The sequence below is a fragment of the Buteo buteo genome, chromosome 4, assembly GCF_964188355.1.
Source record: "Buteo buteo chromosome 4, bButBut1.hap1.1, whole genome shotgun sequence".
In the NCBI taxonomy this organism is placed as follows: Eukaryota; Metazoa; Chordata; class Aves; order Accipitriformes; family Accipitridae; genus Buteo; species Buteo buteo.
Window position 1 is genome coordinate 51,818,427 of NC_134174.1, and position 15,564 is coordinate 51,833,990.

Below are 15,564 nucleotides of genomic sequence, written 5' to 3' on the forward strand. Positions count from 1 at the left end.
TACTAAGCCATCTGGACACTCACAAATCTACAGGACCAGATGGGATCCATCCAAGAGTACTGAGGGAACTGGCAGAGGTGCTTGCCAAGCCACCCTCCATCATCTATCAGCAATCCTTGTCAACAGGGGAGGTCCCAGAGGACTGGAGGCTTGCCAACATGACGCCCATTTACAAGAAGGGTTGGAGCGATGATCTGGGGAACGACAGGCCTGTCAGCCTGACCTCGGTACCAGGGAAGATTATGGAGCAGTTATCTTGAGTGCACTCAAATGGCATGTGCAGGACAACCAGGGGATCAGGCCCAGTCACATGGGTTTACGAAAGGCAGGTCCTGCTTGACCAACCTGATCTCCTTCTATGACCAGGTGACCCACCTAGTGGATGAGGCTGTGGGTGCTCTCTACCTTCAGCAAGGCCTTTGACACTGTCTCTCATGGCATACTCCTTGAGAAGCTGGCGGCTCATGGCTTGGACAAATGTACTCTTCGCTGGGTGAAAAACTGGCTGGATGGACGAGCCCAGAGGGTTGTGGTGAATGGAGTTAAACCCAGTTGGCGGCAGGTCACAAGTGGTGTTCCCCAGGGCTCAGTACTGGGGCCAGTTCTGTTAAATGTCTTTATCAATGACCTGGACGAGGGGATCGAGTGCCCCCTCAGCAAGTTTGCAGATGACACCAAGTTGGGAGGGAGGGTTGATCTGCTCGAGGGTAGGAAGGCTCTACAGAGGGATCTGCACAGGCTGGATCAATGGGCTGAGGCCAGTTGTATGAGGTTCAACAAGGCCAAGTGCCGGGTCCTGCACTTCGGTCACAACAACCCCATGCAGCGCTACGGGCTTGGGGAAGAGTGGCTGGAAAGCTGCCCGGCAGAGAAAGACCTGGGGGTGCTGGTTGACAGTCGGCTGAATATGAGCCAGTAGTGTGCCCAGGTGACCATGAAGGCCAACGGCATCCTGGCCTGCATCAGAAATAGCGTGGCCAGCAGGAGCAGGGAGGTGATCGTCCCCCTGTATTTGGCACTGGTGAGGCCGCACCTCGAGTGCCGTGTTCAGTTTTGGGCCCCTCACTGCAGGAAAGGCATTTGAGGTGCTGGAACGTGTCCAGAGAAGGGCAACAAAGCTGGTGAGGGGCCTGGAGCACAAGTCTTATGAGGAGCAGCTGAGGGAACTGGGGTTGTTTAGTCTGGAGAAGAGGAGGCTGAGGGGAGACCTTATTGCTCTCTACAACTACCTGAAGGGAGGTTGTAGTGAGGTGGGTACTGGTCTCTTCTGTCAGGTGGCTGGAGACAGGATGAGAGGAAATGGCCTGAAGTTGCGGCAGGGGAGGTTTAGGCTGGATATTAGGAAAAATTTCTTTACTTGAGAGGGTTGTCAGACATTGGAATAGGCTGCCCAGGGTAGTGGTTGAGTCACCATCCCTGGAGGTATTCAGAAAGCATGTAGACAACGTACTCCAGAACGTGGTTTAGTGGGCATGGATGATGGTTGGACTCGATGATCTTGAAGGTCTTTTCCAACCTAAATGATTCTATGATTCTATGACTCTATGATCTTTACCAGTTAAGATGATTTACTGGCAATGGCAAGACTCGTCCTTCAGTTTTTGTTTTGGAAGCCTGTTTTTGGCTACCTTTTATTTTGCTTTAGTTATTGGTTTACAATTGGAGCAGTGTGCTGCCAGTACTTTAAGCAAGGCATGTTGCTGTATTCACTGAGAAAACTATGAACAACCAAGCAATTGGATTTCAAACCCAGAAGTTACTTCAGAGAAGCAGCACTGTGAAACCCATGCACAAGTCAAGAAAGAGTGATTTAGCAGTATTCAGATTTGGGATGGCTCCTAGAGGTAGATGAATTAACTCCATCGCTTCTTTTAACATGGTGACAGAATTGCATCAAAACCTTCTGAAAGCTCACCAGATTTTCCCCCATTATAAAGTGAAAAGGGCAAACGATGTGGTTTTGTTAAGTGGCTTTTCTCTCAGAGGATGTCCTGAAGCCCTGCACAGCTATTTATCTGGCTCTCCAACAGCCATTACACAGCTTAATGCTGAGACCCTGGGCTCAGAAACTTCTGTCAACTAGATCTGCAAATACATATATTTATGCTTAGCGCAACTGCTAATTTAAACAAAGGAAAACAATGACATGCAAAGCTGGAAAATGGGGCTATAAATATTGAGAGCAACAACATTTTTTAATATGATAAAACGAAACAAGTTTTGGTGGGTTTTCTGTTTTGGTTTTGGGGTTTTTTTGTTTTTTTTTTTAATTTCCACCCATGTGAAACAATGCTTGGAGAGTTTGAAGGACATCTTAAAATGAGATCTTATATACGAAAATAAAGCGGGAAAAACAGCCCTCTCAAATAGTAGCCATGAAATAGGTCTGAAGGCTTCTATTTAAAAAATACAGTGTAGATGTATTTATAAAATCATCTCATGGAATGTAAATGTGATCAATGCTGCTAATAAAAGGAGATTTTTGACCACTCAGGAAGAATGGAGGTGACATGATTTGCCACCAGGAGATGAATTTAATAACAGTAGAACATACCAAACTCTGTGAGGGCCCAGTTGGGGAACTGCAAGCAGTTTTTCATTTAAATAGAGAGGGGAAAAAAAAAAAAGGATTAACGAGAAAAGAATTTTCTACTATAAGTGGAGAACATTGTGCTAACAAGTTCTCCAGGGAAAGAGACAGGAGAGAAACCATAAAAAAAATTCTCACATTTGTCAGTGTTCATTCAATATTTTTCCAAAGTGCATAGATACTAAGCTCACTAAACAGAGATACAATATTCTGTGATTCCCTCCAATAGAACTTAGGTAGTTTATAGGATAGTTAAACATAACTTACAACACAGGCAATCAGCACAAAATATAATGCAAACTTTCAACTGCATTTAGTAAATGAAATTAAAGGATAAAGAACATCTTATCTCTTAATGAAATCAAACACTATGGCTGCATTAAGTGTTTTGTTTGAATGTTAAAAAGATTATGGATTGACCTTACACTATAGATAAGCAAATTCAAAGACACACATGTACTATCGGTACACAACAAGCAAACTAGGCAGCCTAGATCTTAAGGACAGGGCAAAATTAGTAAAACTACTGGTAGGGCAATGGTAACCTAACTACAGTTGCTAGGCCAGAACCTTTCTGTTTTGCCTTGTTCATTAAATCCTTAGCAAAACAAATGACAGTTAATGGGAAAATTGTTGGCAATCAACTGGAAATATGAAATGTCTTGCAATGATGATGTCTTATTCCACCTCACCCACCTTTTAACGTCTATGCCAGAGGGGATATTATAATAGGATAGGCTACATATTGCATCAAGAGAAAAATGAAGTACAGAAAACAGAACTACTCTCAATAGGATTAGTCCTCTTTATCCCATAAATACAAGAAACCACCCTCCTTTGTTTCAGTGTACACTGAAAAACCCCCAAATACCTAAAGTTCAAGTTGCAGCTGCTTTGGAATCCCTGATGACTTTTTGTTTTGTTTCTCTTTCAAAAATTTCTGTATAGAAGCCCCAAGCGACTAAGGCAGCAACACACTGGCTGAATTAATGGCACAAGGTAACCTATACAAGATTAATTCTTCTGTGAGAATGTTTTCTTCAGAAAGAAAACTCCGTATCAGTCCCCAAGCACACACATTGCTTCTATTCTAAACCAAAAAAGCTACTCAGCCAGGCTCGGTCAATGAAATAATTTCTGCCATACTTTATGTATATGAGTACCAAAACTTGCTTCTTCAATGTACGCAACCATCTGATGCCTGAAAGAAGTACCTGGCACTCAACCACCACCACAGCATGAAAGATCTCTAAGCATCTCTACACCCATCCCCAGTGCCAGAGCGCAGGAGGGTTTCTCATGTTGGGCCATTCAGTGGCCTGAGACCAAACCATCTTTGCACTCAGCATAGCTAGTCCAGCTGTTGGGATCTTGTTTTAGAGCTTACTAGGGTCATTATGACATAAAATAGCCTGAGCAAGGATCAGAATTTTGAATAATTTATCTTAGAGGTAAATCTCAGTCATCTTGAGTTACCCGACATTATGTCTATGAGTTGTCTTCAGCAATTTCATTTTTACGTGCAGGTTTCTCATTAACAACACACGTCTGCCTTACAATTGAAAAAGGACTAAGGCCTTTTGAGCAATATTGTGGAAACGGACTTCAAAGATGAGGGTATGGGTTTTGCTCTGCCAAGGACATCAGATGTGACGATTCAAGTCACTTGGTATTTTTGCTTTAGTTTCCTCTTTTCAAAATCCTTCAGAATTTTTGTACAGACAAATGCAAGAACAACTAAACTAGGGGAATTTCACCTACTAATGAGATGAAGAGCCATATACAGAAAGAAAACTACAACATTTTTTTATTCCAGGATTATTTTGTACTCAGCTTACAAAAGTTGCCATACTAATTGTTGAAATTACAATTGGCTATGCTGAGTATGCATCATCTACGATTTACTTTAATTTTTTTGAGATATAAGCTTACATACTTCTGCCATTTCTGAAAAATCTCAGAGAAAATACAGCTTGTGCAGATAAACAGTTGCCATACATTAGAAACAGTCAAGTTCCCAGTAATAACTTTAACAAGTATTATTTTGTATATAAAGGACATGTAAAAAAGACAGGAATTCTAAAAAGATAATTGAGTAATTTATGCTTTATAACACATTCTTAATACTGCTTTTATATTACTAAATTACACAATTTGAAAATATACCACAAAATATTTCTATTGTAGAATAAAAACAAATAAACAATACAAACATTTTAGATTAAACCAGCTGCTTTGCTTGATTCCATTCACAAAGGGGAGATGTTACACAAAGTGGAGCTTAATCTATTGAAAGCTTCTGGTGTAGTTAAGCTTAGCTTGTCATTTCTTAATTTAATAAAAGATGCATCTGAAAGATAATATTGATCCTTCTCACGTACTGACATATTTCAGATCATACTGATAACATAAAAACCAGTATTTATCTGCTCAGTGTTACAACTGAATTCTTAACAGTTCACAATTGGTTTAGAGTAAAAAATGAGAAAGCACGCAGCTTTGCCCTCACACCCTTTTGTTTTCATTTTGCTTCATTTATAGTGATTTTAATGTACCTTTTCAGACAGTCATATAACAGATGACATATATCATACCTTAAATGTAGAAAGTCCATAAAGTCTTGCAGTGTGAACAGACACTTGTGAAATATTTGTAATGTTAGATATAAAATCCTCAAGGTATTTACAAGCTTGTTCCAGGTGTGTTGTGTTTATGATGATTTGAACAAGCTACAAGAGACAAAAAATTCTTGTAAAATCCTTTTTGTATTACCCATTGACATTTGATTATGTTCAAGAACATAGAAAACCACATCTCAGAAGAATTGTATGGCTTGTCTTACTAACATGGCAATATATGATTTATAGGGCTCTTTCCTCATCTTCTTCTTCATTTCATCTATACAAGAGGTTCTTGAGTTTGAAAAAACATTCAACATGACATGACACTGCTCTAACAGCAACAGCCTAAGTCCTTCTCAGCGTGTTTCAGTAGGTACCTGCTGTGTCCTAACACTGCATGTACCTGCAGTGAATGTTCATAGTGATTCATTGCCTCACCCTGTCTTATTCTGTCCAATAAACAAATTAAACCAAGAGGCCCAATGAAGAAACAACATGCACAAACCTACTAAAATATTTTAATTGCAATTACTACAAAAAAAGTTTCATTTGTTAGAGTGAACTTGAGATTTTAGATTTCTTGATCGGGTAGGTTTACTCTGAAACTTTACACAGTTCACGGGAGAGAGATTGATTCCTCACACACAGGAAGAAGAAGAAACTCAACAATGTGCTGCTAATTGCTAGACAGGAGCAGAACACATGAACCATACTCCATATGCAGCCAAAGAAGTAGAATTCTTTGGCTTATTTCTTGCAAATCTGTTTATCATACAGGAGACAGAACTCTTTCATTGTCATCTCTCTCTCTCAAAAGGCATCCCTGTGTAAATATACTTGCAACTACACTCAACGCTTTATTGTTATTATTTATGTAACAGATATTGATGCTTTTCATCTTTCACCTCTTTAAATGTTCAAATTTAAAGCAAGCACTACTTGTTTTTCTTACACAAATCTTAGTATCACAGTATCTCTACATTTATAAGAATAGTATTAGCACTAATTGTCTTAACACAGTTTTGAGTATGTTTTTTAAAACTTACCTCTGTTAAACCTATATGAGGTTTTTTAATTAGGTTCTGTAAACAACTACTTAGAGTTCTTGTAAGCAGCAAATTTGTAGATTTTCTGAGCATATCATCTATTTCTGTTGAGCTGAAAAAAAATGTTTATTTTTACTGTACGGGACAATATTTTGACAGTAATACTTAATATTTTTATTTTTTTCCCTGCAAAGGGAATTTTTCATGTTAAGAATTCCCTATATGCATTTAATTTCTGGTTGCTCAAAGTCTTCTGTGATCTAACACACAGAACACCTCTTTCACTTACCAAATTATCCATTAACTGAATTTCAACACTGAAGCAAAATCTGTTATTTTTAGATTTTGGACATGTTTATTGACACAGCGGTTCGGAAAGAGTAATTTGTGGGTTTTAATGAGTTACGAAGGAGGTCAACATGCGCTCATTAGTACGTGTAAATTATAAACAGTATCAATTAAGAATGTGTGAAAGCAAGTCATTTACATCTTTAACAGTGCAGAAGTTGGTGACTGGCCACGAATACCTTCCAGATTTCAGATCTATGAATGTTATTTTATGTAATTAAAACTAAGCTTTTGAAGGCCACAGGAGGAAAGGAAATGGGAGAACTGTGATGTTTTCCATGAGAAAAAGGTGGGATGGGAGAGGGAATGAGGATGCAGCATGTTTTGTTGCAGGAGAAATCATTGCTAAGTAAACTCAAAGCACTGAGAAGGGAAAGACCATTCGAAGTAATCAGGGATGCTACACAATTATTTCTGAAATGGTCAGTATCAAAGTATATTTTTCAGATTTTACATGCTTTGTTAAATAAATAAAATCTCTAGATTATTCAAACCAATCAATACTGTTTAAAAACCCCCAGCAGTGTTTTAGACAGCTTACTATGCCAAGCTACCCATACAGACATACATATATTGTATATAATATATACACACGTATGAAATATACACTATAGCATTGGTAATCATAGATTAAATATAAATAATTATATATGTAAATTATATGTAAATTATGAAACAAGCACAGCTAACAAGTACACAAAAAAACATACTTTCATTTTGATATACTTTTTTAGGTCACCTGGAAGTTATAGGTTACCTTATAGTCACATTCCTGATACTTTTAAGCTTACCTGCGGTGAAGTGACTCTGAAAACTTAAGGCTTGCATAAATAAATTCCTTAACCTGGATATAAATCTGAGGCACTGACTGAGACATTGGAAGCTTCTTTGGAAAGGATTGCTGTGAAAATAAAAGATAATACTATCTTACACTTGAAACTGATTCTAAAGGACAGGTTGGTATTAAACACAAGAATTAGAAAGCCACTTCACACTATCAATATTTTAATCTATCTTAAGCTTTTCTGTTTCTCATCAAATACAAACAGCGGTATGCATTGAGCTGACTTCTACATCTGTTTAAATAGCGTATAAGCAAAATAGAACTTTATCACTTATTTAAATTACAATAAAGTTTTTTATTTATGTAATTTAAGATCCCTCTGTAGAAAGCAATTTACAAACACACATTAAAAAACAGGTCTCAAACTGCTTTTAATCTGAATGAACAAGATAGACGTAAGTGGGATGGGAGGTTAAAAAATGCAAATTTTTTTTGCCAAAGAAAGCAGGGGGGGGGGGGGGAAGGTTTGAGAAGTTCAATACATCTGGGATTTTCAAATCATCTTGAGAATGTTTAGGCATGTATATTTACTATCATACATTTATTTACTTTCTCTCAATGGTTTACAAAACCAAAGCAGTTTGAATTCTTTTCAACAATTTGGATTAACATGTGAGAAATACTAGTAGTCTGTAGGAATAAAATCATGTTTCTTACTTCAATTTTAAAGCTGATATTGTATTTGGGAGGACAAAAAGAAATAAATTCAATTAAATCTACACATACCAAATAGGTATTTCTGCATTGAATACATAATTTTTGAAAGCTGCAAAACAATTAATTTTCTGTTTACTCTATGACTAATAAATAAGAAAAATAATTAACAACTGGTATCATCCCTGGAGAATTTAATTTCTCTAAAAATAAAAAGCATTAATCAACAGGAGCTCAACATATGTGTATTAAAAAACCAAGACAAAACAGATTACTTTGACATTCTCCTAATCATACCTCTTTATTTAAGATTAGGTAGTGTGACAAATATGTGGTGTAAGCACCAGGCTTTTGTGTCATTCAATGATAGCAAACCTTTTTAACAATAAAATTTACTTCACATGTGTGTTCATCTGATTTAAGCAATTAATTTTGACAGATTAAACAAGTGTTATTATATAGAACTATTCTGGATCATCACAGTATTCTGTAAGCAGGGCTTGAGTTTCAACCTTCATATATTCAACAATCTAAGAGAAGCAATTCTTTATCCTCTACAGTGTCTGGCCAACAAGGAGGACACAACACTTCCTGATTATTAAAGCAGGCAGCAAGAAAAAAAAAACAACCAACAAACAGAGCTACAACCAATTGTTTCCCTTCTGAATACAGAAAGGGAGTAAAATTAGATGATATAATCAAACCATGATAGTTTGGCACATTCAATCTAAACAGCAGAGCACAGACAAGACTGTTTTATCCAGTCAGATTGGATTTGCTATGTTAAATATCTAGTAGGTTCTGGTCGTAATTCTGCCTATATGCTGCAAGCAACTCCTATTATAAACCTACCTGTAAAATGTGAGGGTGATTCATCCTAACCTACAGTTAAAAATGAGACACACACTCATGTTCATCTCTTTTTATACTAAATGGAGAGAAACAGACATTTTCAAAGGTGAAATTCCCCTTAATCTGTAAAAGGTATCAGAGATGCATCAAATGGAATTAGCCCTCTGCGGTGTCTATTCCTCTCGATCAACCACACAGGCTCCTTCAGCGACCAGCCTGAACTTACATATCTTTTTTTTTTTTTTAATTTTTTTTAAACATCAAAATGTGGATTAAATTAACCCACCCAAATAGGACCTCCCATTGCCTTATAGGCTGAGGCAAGAACAGAGAGGTGAAGTGGATGAAATTGTAAACAGCAACCAATAGAAGTGATGTTGGACCATTTATAGTTTCCCCTCCATGTGGATTCCCTGCTATCTAATAACACATAAGGAACACACTGCAGTCTTTCTTTCAACAAAGATACTTAATGATTCTTTCTCCTCTATTCCACTGCCTAGTTGACAAAATTTTTACGAAATCAATTATCTTTGAGACTTCTGCCCCTTTGCTAAGTTTGGTTGAAGTCAACTAAACTGCTTCAAAAATTGCTGGGATACAAGAAAAAAACCTCAGACTGCCTTATTTCTAATGATGTCCTTCTGCTTTACATACAGGTTTCAAAGTTCTTTTCAGAGATATGTAAAAAAATGTTTTCCCTGCTTTACAGATGAATTAACAGGGACAGAGAGATGTGAAATCACTTACCAGCACCACATAGGTGGTCAATGATAGAGTTGGGAACAGAATCCAACTTGATTGCCAGCTTTACTCTCAAGCTCTCCAGCCCAAAACCTAAGCATCAGTGACATTCTGCCCATAAAATATCTACAAAAAGTGCTGCTCTCTATGAAATAGAAATCCCTCTCAGTGTCATAAACCAAAATAAAAATTGTTGGGTACAAAGAATACATTTCCCTTCTGGTGAAGTAAGGGCCAAAGCTTTGTGTTAATCATACATGTATGTAATTACACATGCCCACACAAGTAATGTCCATACACGCATGCTAATGTATCAGACAGAGTGAGAGAGGCTAGCAGATAAAATTTATTTAGTGCAAGTTAAAAATCTCTGTAATTTATTAGCAAAATATGTCATGCTAAATAGTATCTGGGGGGTGGTATACTTCCAACACTGTAAGGGATTTCCATTGTGTTTATCTTATTTTAGTATTATAATAGCTAAGTAAATGAATTTGATGGAGGAAAGCATCCAGAAAGCACTCTGGAGTCTTATTAAAAAATCAGCATAAAACCCACCTTTCCTTTTTCATCTTCACTGCAATACTGTATTAATGACATGCAGCTGTACATTTGCCTGGTAAATCCCTGCTGAATCATAAAATTATAGTATCTTTTTACTTTTGCAGATATCTGTAGTGATGGATCGTGTATAAATCAGCTTCCCTCTACAAGTTACTCCCACTGTCATGTGGTTCTTAGATTTAGTTCACCTCTACAGACTCCATCATGAGCCTGTTATTTCTTCATTGGTATTACGAAAACCGTATTTGAATAGCAGAACATATTAATCACCTTTCTGTGAAAGGAGTTTGGAGTGAAAGAATGGCTGAGGCTATGAAAGAACATCCTATTGGAACGCTAGTATGGCAGAATTATTCACAGTCCCTTCACGTTTATTTTGCCCCACATGCACAAACACAAATAATTAATTTTAAAAGTGAAACACAAAAGTTGCCGTCTATAACTGATCCGTTTTACACATATTTTTGCGATAGTACAGCATATAATAGACTGAGTTACTAAACCCAATGAGTTGCAACAAAATTTAACTAATTAAAGAAAGACTGTATCAATTAAACTGTATTATTAATTTGTTTACAAAACAATGGGTTTCATTATTCACTCAAACATCAGAGCAAATTACTAAAGCTTTAATTTTCATATTTACTTATGACTAGATAATTACACGCCAAGGTGATTTAGCCTCTTAATCTACCTAGCTTTTCAAATTTTAATTGCTTTTTAATTATAAAAAATCATTACTGTCCCAAGTGTCCTTAATTGGATTTCAGCAAACTTTTATAACATAAAACTTGTCCTTACCTTATCAAGTTCTGGATCTTGAAATGGAAATTTGCTTATAACTATTTTGTACTCCTCTTCATTTGCTATAGGAATAGGGCTATAGTTGTCTGCTTCAAAAATATCCCTGGTGAATTAGTTAGTAAAATAAAAAAAAAAAATTAGGACATGTAACTTTTTTTACAGTATTTTCAAATGTTAAAACATGTAAATGAATATAAATTTTACCACCATACTTAGGTGTGCAGCTTCAAAAAGTTATGACCTGCAATCATCATAATTTCAGACATCCAAACTATTTTTAGATTAATTTGAAAGTACCTTTTATATGCTAACTCTTTATACTGTGTCTAATCACAGAGAAAAAAACAGCTGAAAGCATTTTAATATGCATGACTCAAAGCATAATACAGCAAAGGAACTTTAGATTAACTACTCTACTACAAGGTAAACCATAATGAGATACTTACTAATCATGGTAGCCTACACTTTGCCTACACTAAAGCAGATATTCAGAGAGTCTCACTTAGATACCTCAGCTACATATTGTCAATGGAGACGATTCAGAGAACTTCAACGAGGCATATGGCCACAGTGTTATTTAAGTACCCTCTGGGCTTTTCTGTTACTCAAATGATGACACTAGGAGTTTAGAGAGCTGGAGAACCTTAAGTGGTCAATTTAATTTCAAGGTTTTCTGTAATACAATGTAACATATTTTAAGGTAAACAATTTCTGCACATTTAGACATCACACCCTATCTGCAAACAGGCTTTGGAGTACGGTCCCAGGCATTTACAATTTACTCAGTCAAATTATTCCAAGGAACAGGTGGAAACCAACCTGCATTAAAAAACGATGAAGACGTACTGACAATGTCAGTAGTCTGTCAGGGAGATACGCCTATCAGCTAACTGCAAACACTAAGACAACCTAAGTTAGGAACCTAATGCCTTATTGCAATAGCCTAGAGTTACTAGGTTCGTAATGAAGAAAACCAGACGTCTCCTGCTTGTTTCTCCAATCATGTCCTTTTGGAGACCTTCCTTCTCTCCATTAACTACAGAAGCAGTACTTGATGGATCTTCTAAATATTAGTTACATGTGATGAATATCTTAGTCCTATCCAACCCAAAATTCATAAACAACACTGAGTTAATAAATTCTTCCAGAATTACAAGTCTATCAAAAAAACTTGGAAGTTGGACAAAAACAATAGATGCAATACAAAAGGCACCATTATTTTGAAATACTAACCTGAACAATCCAGACCACTTTTTAAGTAGTGTTTCATTGTATTGGTCTCTTATCTCAAATAAAAGATCAAATAGTCGGTTCACAGGAAAACCATAGCCCTAAGGTATAAAAATACAGTCAATTCCTATCTCATGAATTCTAGACTCTGAGATGAGACTTATTATTCAATCTTGTCACTTTTATTAAACAAATTATAGTACTTTAAACACGCCACTACAATTAGAAGATTATATATTAAATTCTCACCAAATACTTTATCCTATGTTACCAGTTTTCAAGTAGAAATTTGTCACATTTCTCACTAACATCTTAACTTGCTCTTTATGCATATAACTAATCTTTTTTTATCAATGTGTTAAACATTGCAAAAACATTTGACAATGATGTTCATTTGGTCTTTCAGCTGGAAAGTTAATGATAACTGGAATGCTATTCTTGCTTAAGATAAGAAGTAAAGCCTTTTAAAAGACAAAAACGTACACAAATTACAAAGCTAACATTAATTTTGCACAGATATGAATAACTGGATGCTAGCTGGATAGCCCAGAATGCATACAATGAGTTGATAATACTGAAAAGGAGGAACCAAGGCAAGAAATACATATATTTTTTAAATATTCTTGTGTAATTTTGTTCTTGATTCATATATATGATTCAGGAAAACCAAAAGGAAAAATTTGACTCTAGGATTTTCAGTTAAATTACTAATATAGTATGTACCTGCAAAGTATCAGCAAATACTACAATGAGATTCTTCAGTTCCAGAACAAGGTCGGGATCACTGCAGTATGACTGAAAGGGAGAAATTCTGGTTTTGTTAAAAGAATTTAAACTACGGGACATATGTTTTCAAAGAATATTAGCACAGAAGGTTAAATTCTCCAGCCTTATCCCTTTACCTGACTGACTGCCTTAGTAAAAAACAACTGAGACTCACTTGTCTTCACTTAGTCCAGCTACATAAAAGTATTTGTTAAATTTTCATATTAACTATCAGTAGTATAAAAGCTCAGAAAAAGTAAACTAAAATATGAGATTCAATAAATATCAGTATGTTGTAATGAGATTCAAAAATCAGCAAATTACATTTACTTCAGTGGAACAGAAGCACACGTCAAAATGCTGTGCTAAATCAACATCAGAGAGGTTTCCACAGGACATTCTTTTGAACACTAAGCCTGGGTCTAACTAGTGCTAACTGTGCCACCTCAGACAGCTTCCCAGCTGTATGGGGAAAACACTATAAAATACTTTCTAAGTAAGTTCCAATTACAAATTTGATGGTAAAAAGTCAAGACATTAAGTTACTCTACTAAATGACTGAAATATGGAGGTGTGGAGTCATACAACTAAGGCTTTCACCTCAGCTTCACTATTTGCAATACTGGATGAAGTAAAAAAATATTTATATTAAAATAATTTAAAGCAGCATGAGAACATAGTATTGGTTAGAGACTATATATGCCTGTTTCACCTTTCTTTAATTTTTGGTCTTAGCATACTTTAGTAAAGTAAGGGTTTGGTTTACAATACCTCATAAGACCACATACACTTACCTAAATATTAGTCTGTACTAGGATGATGTTAAAAAGAGGTTGTGATAGAATTTGTTTTGATGGGTGTTATGCATTTTGAGAAGAAACAGTGATCAACTACATGACAAGACACTGAAGAGTTCTTTAGAGATTACATTATTTTTACTCCTTAAATTACCATATTCTTACATAGGTGTATAAATCCACATGCAGACAATTAAGTTGCAATGTATTTAGCTAAAAAATGCTGAATATATCTCAATTTATCCCAATCCTCTAAAATTAATTAAAAAGTATGAGAACATCTCATTTATCCTAGAACCTTTACTGATCAGTGGTACAACTATAGTTGCAATTTGAGCTTTTTTCCCATTTTTCCTCAGCATATATGAAATGTGAAATACTTTGTGAATTAAAGATCAATTGTAATAAAAATTAAAATAACATTGCATAAAGGAACTGCTTCTAGCAAACATTAAAAAGGGAAAGATAAAAATCTTCTATTTTTTCCGATAGTAAAAGTTATACCAATAGTAAACTCTGAAGCAATTTACTATCAGTCAGTCTGAGTGAACAATGGTATTCCATTGGTCTTCACAGAGGAGTAAGAAATAACATGCAGCTAGTCAGCATCATTGGAGCCAAGGTAGAAATGTAACTTTAGGAGACACACTTTTAACATACTGAAATCCTCAGCTGATACAGAATTTTTCTAATACCTTTAATTCAACATAAACATATCACTACTATAGCACTGAAGAGATAGCTCCAAGGGTTTTGCTGGTCGAGTTTATTTTGGAAACACTGCATTTGGAATGATAATTAGGAACTATTTCCTGGTGGTGCTTTCAGTGCCGAACTATTCAATCTGATCTAATGAAGAGGTCAGTTGAGACTAATGAGGAAGGATTGCAATAATAACAGCAGATTAACTCTGCATATTCTAAACTGCTGGACTAAGAGAAGGTTTGGAAGACCCAGTGAGTTGTAAATCAGTGGAGGATTATGCAAATAGTCCATGGCTGCAGATCACAGCCTGATACTGTTGGGAAAAACAAAAGCTTGGCAGGCTCCCTCCCAAATCTGAGCAATTTTTAATCACAAGGAAAAGAAAACATGAGAGAGGTGTAATTTTTCACTTTGTTACTATCCCAGCTTTAAATATACAGAGCTCTGAAGTTGGAGGATTTAAACTGCAATACTGATAAGACTTCTCACTTACTGAATGTGTTCTAAGAACAGCAATGATCTTGGAAAGGGCCATGTTCCAGAGTTCATCGGTATATGTTCTAGTTACCAACCCTTGGGTTACATGTAAAATGTGGTCTTCTACTACAAAGAAACTAAAACAAAATAATGCTTAAATTATTAAGTTGTTTTCTAATATTAGAGCAAATTCTACCCTTTCACACACAAGCATAGTCAAACCCTTCCCCACTTGAGCAGTGACACTTTGGTAAGTTTGGTGTTCTGCTTTGCCCAGCGTGAAGTCAAAACGTGGAAAGTTTGTTTCATGCCAACTGCAGCCCAGGCTGCTGAGCGGTCCTTGTGGGGCACTGTACTGGTAGGATCTGCATGCTTTTCCCTGCTCAGACCCAGCAACAACCACCCGCATGATTTGTGCAGAAACTGAATCTTGCAGAAGAAAGTTTTTTGACAATGGGAGAACGGAGGGTGAATTAAGAATCAATACAGTAAAACTGAAATAAATCTTAGTTTAGAAAACTTA

General features: G+C 36.2%; 1 protein-coding gene across 4 annotated transcripts in view; it reads right to left on the minus strand.

Annotated features, from left to right (window-relative positions):
• Positions 1–15,564, minus strand: part of EXOC6 (exocyst complex component 6) — a 97,469-nt gene that overhangs the window by 44,861 nt on the left and 37,044 nt on the right. For all 4 annotated transcript variants that reach the window (XM_075026086.1, XM_075026084.1, XM_075026088.1 and 1 more), the window contains exons 11-17: positions 15,058–15,178; positions 13,021–13,092; positions 12,301–12,398; positions 11,065–11,170; positions 7,397–7,506; positions 6,258–6,369; positions 5,185–5,319 (exon numbers count right to left, since the gene is read on the minus strand). In XM_075026086.1, the coding sequence (XP_074882187.1) occupies positions 5,185–5,319; positions 6,258–6,369; positions 7,397–7,506; positions 11,065–11,170; positions 12,301–12,398; positions 13,021–13,092; positions 15,058–15,178 (754 nt within the window). The remainder of the gene's footprint in view (positions 1–5,184; positions 5,320–6,257; positions 6,370–7,396; positions 7,507–11,064; positions 11,171–12,300; positions 12,399–13,020; positions 13,093–15,057; positions 15,179–15,564) is intronic.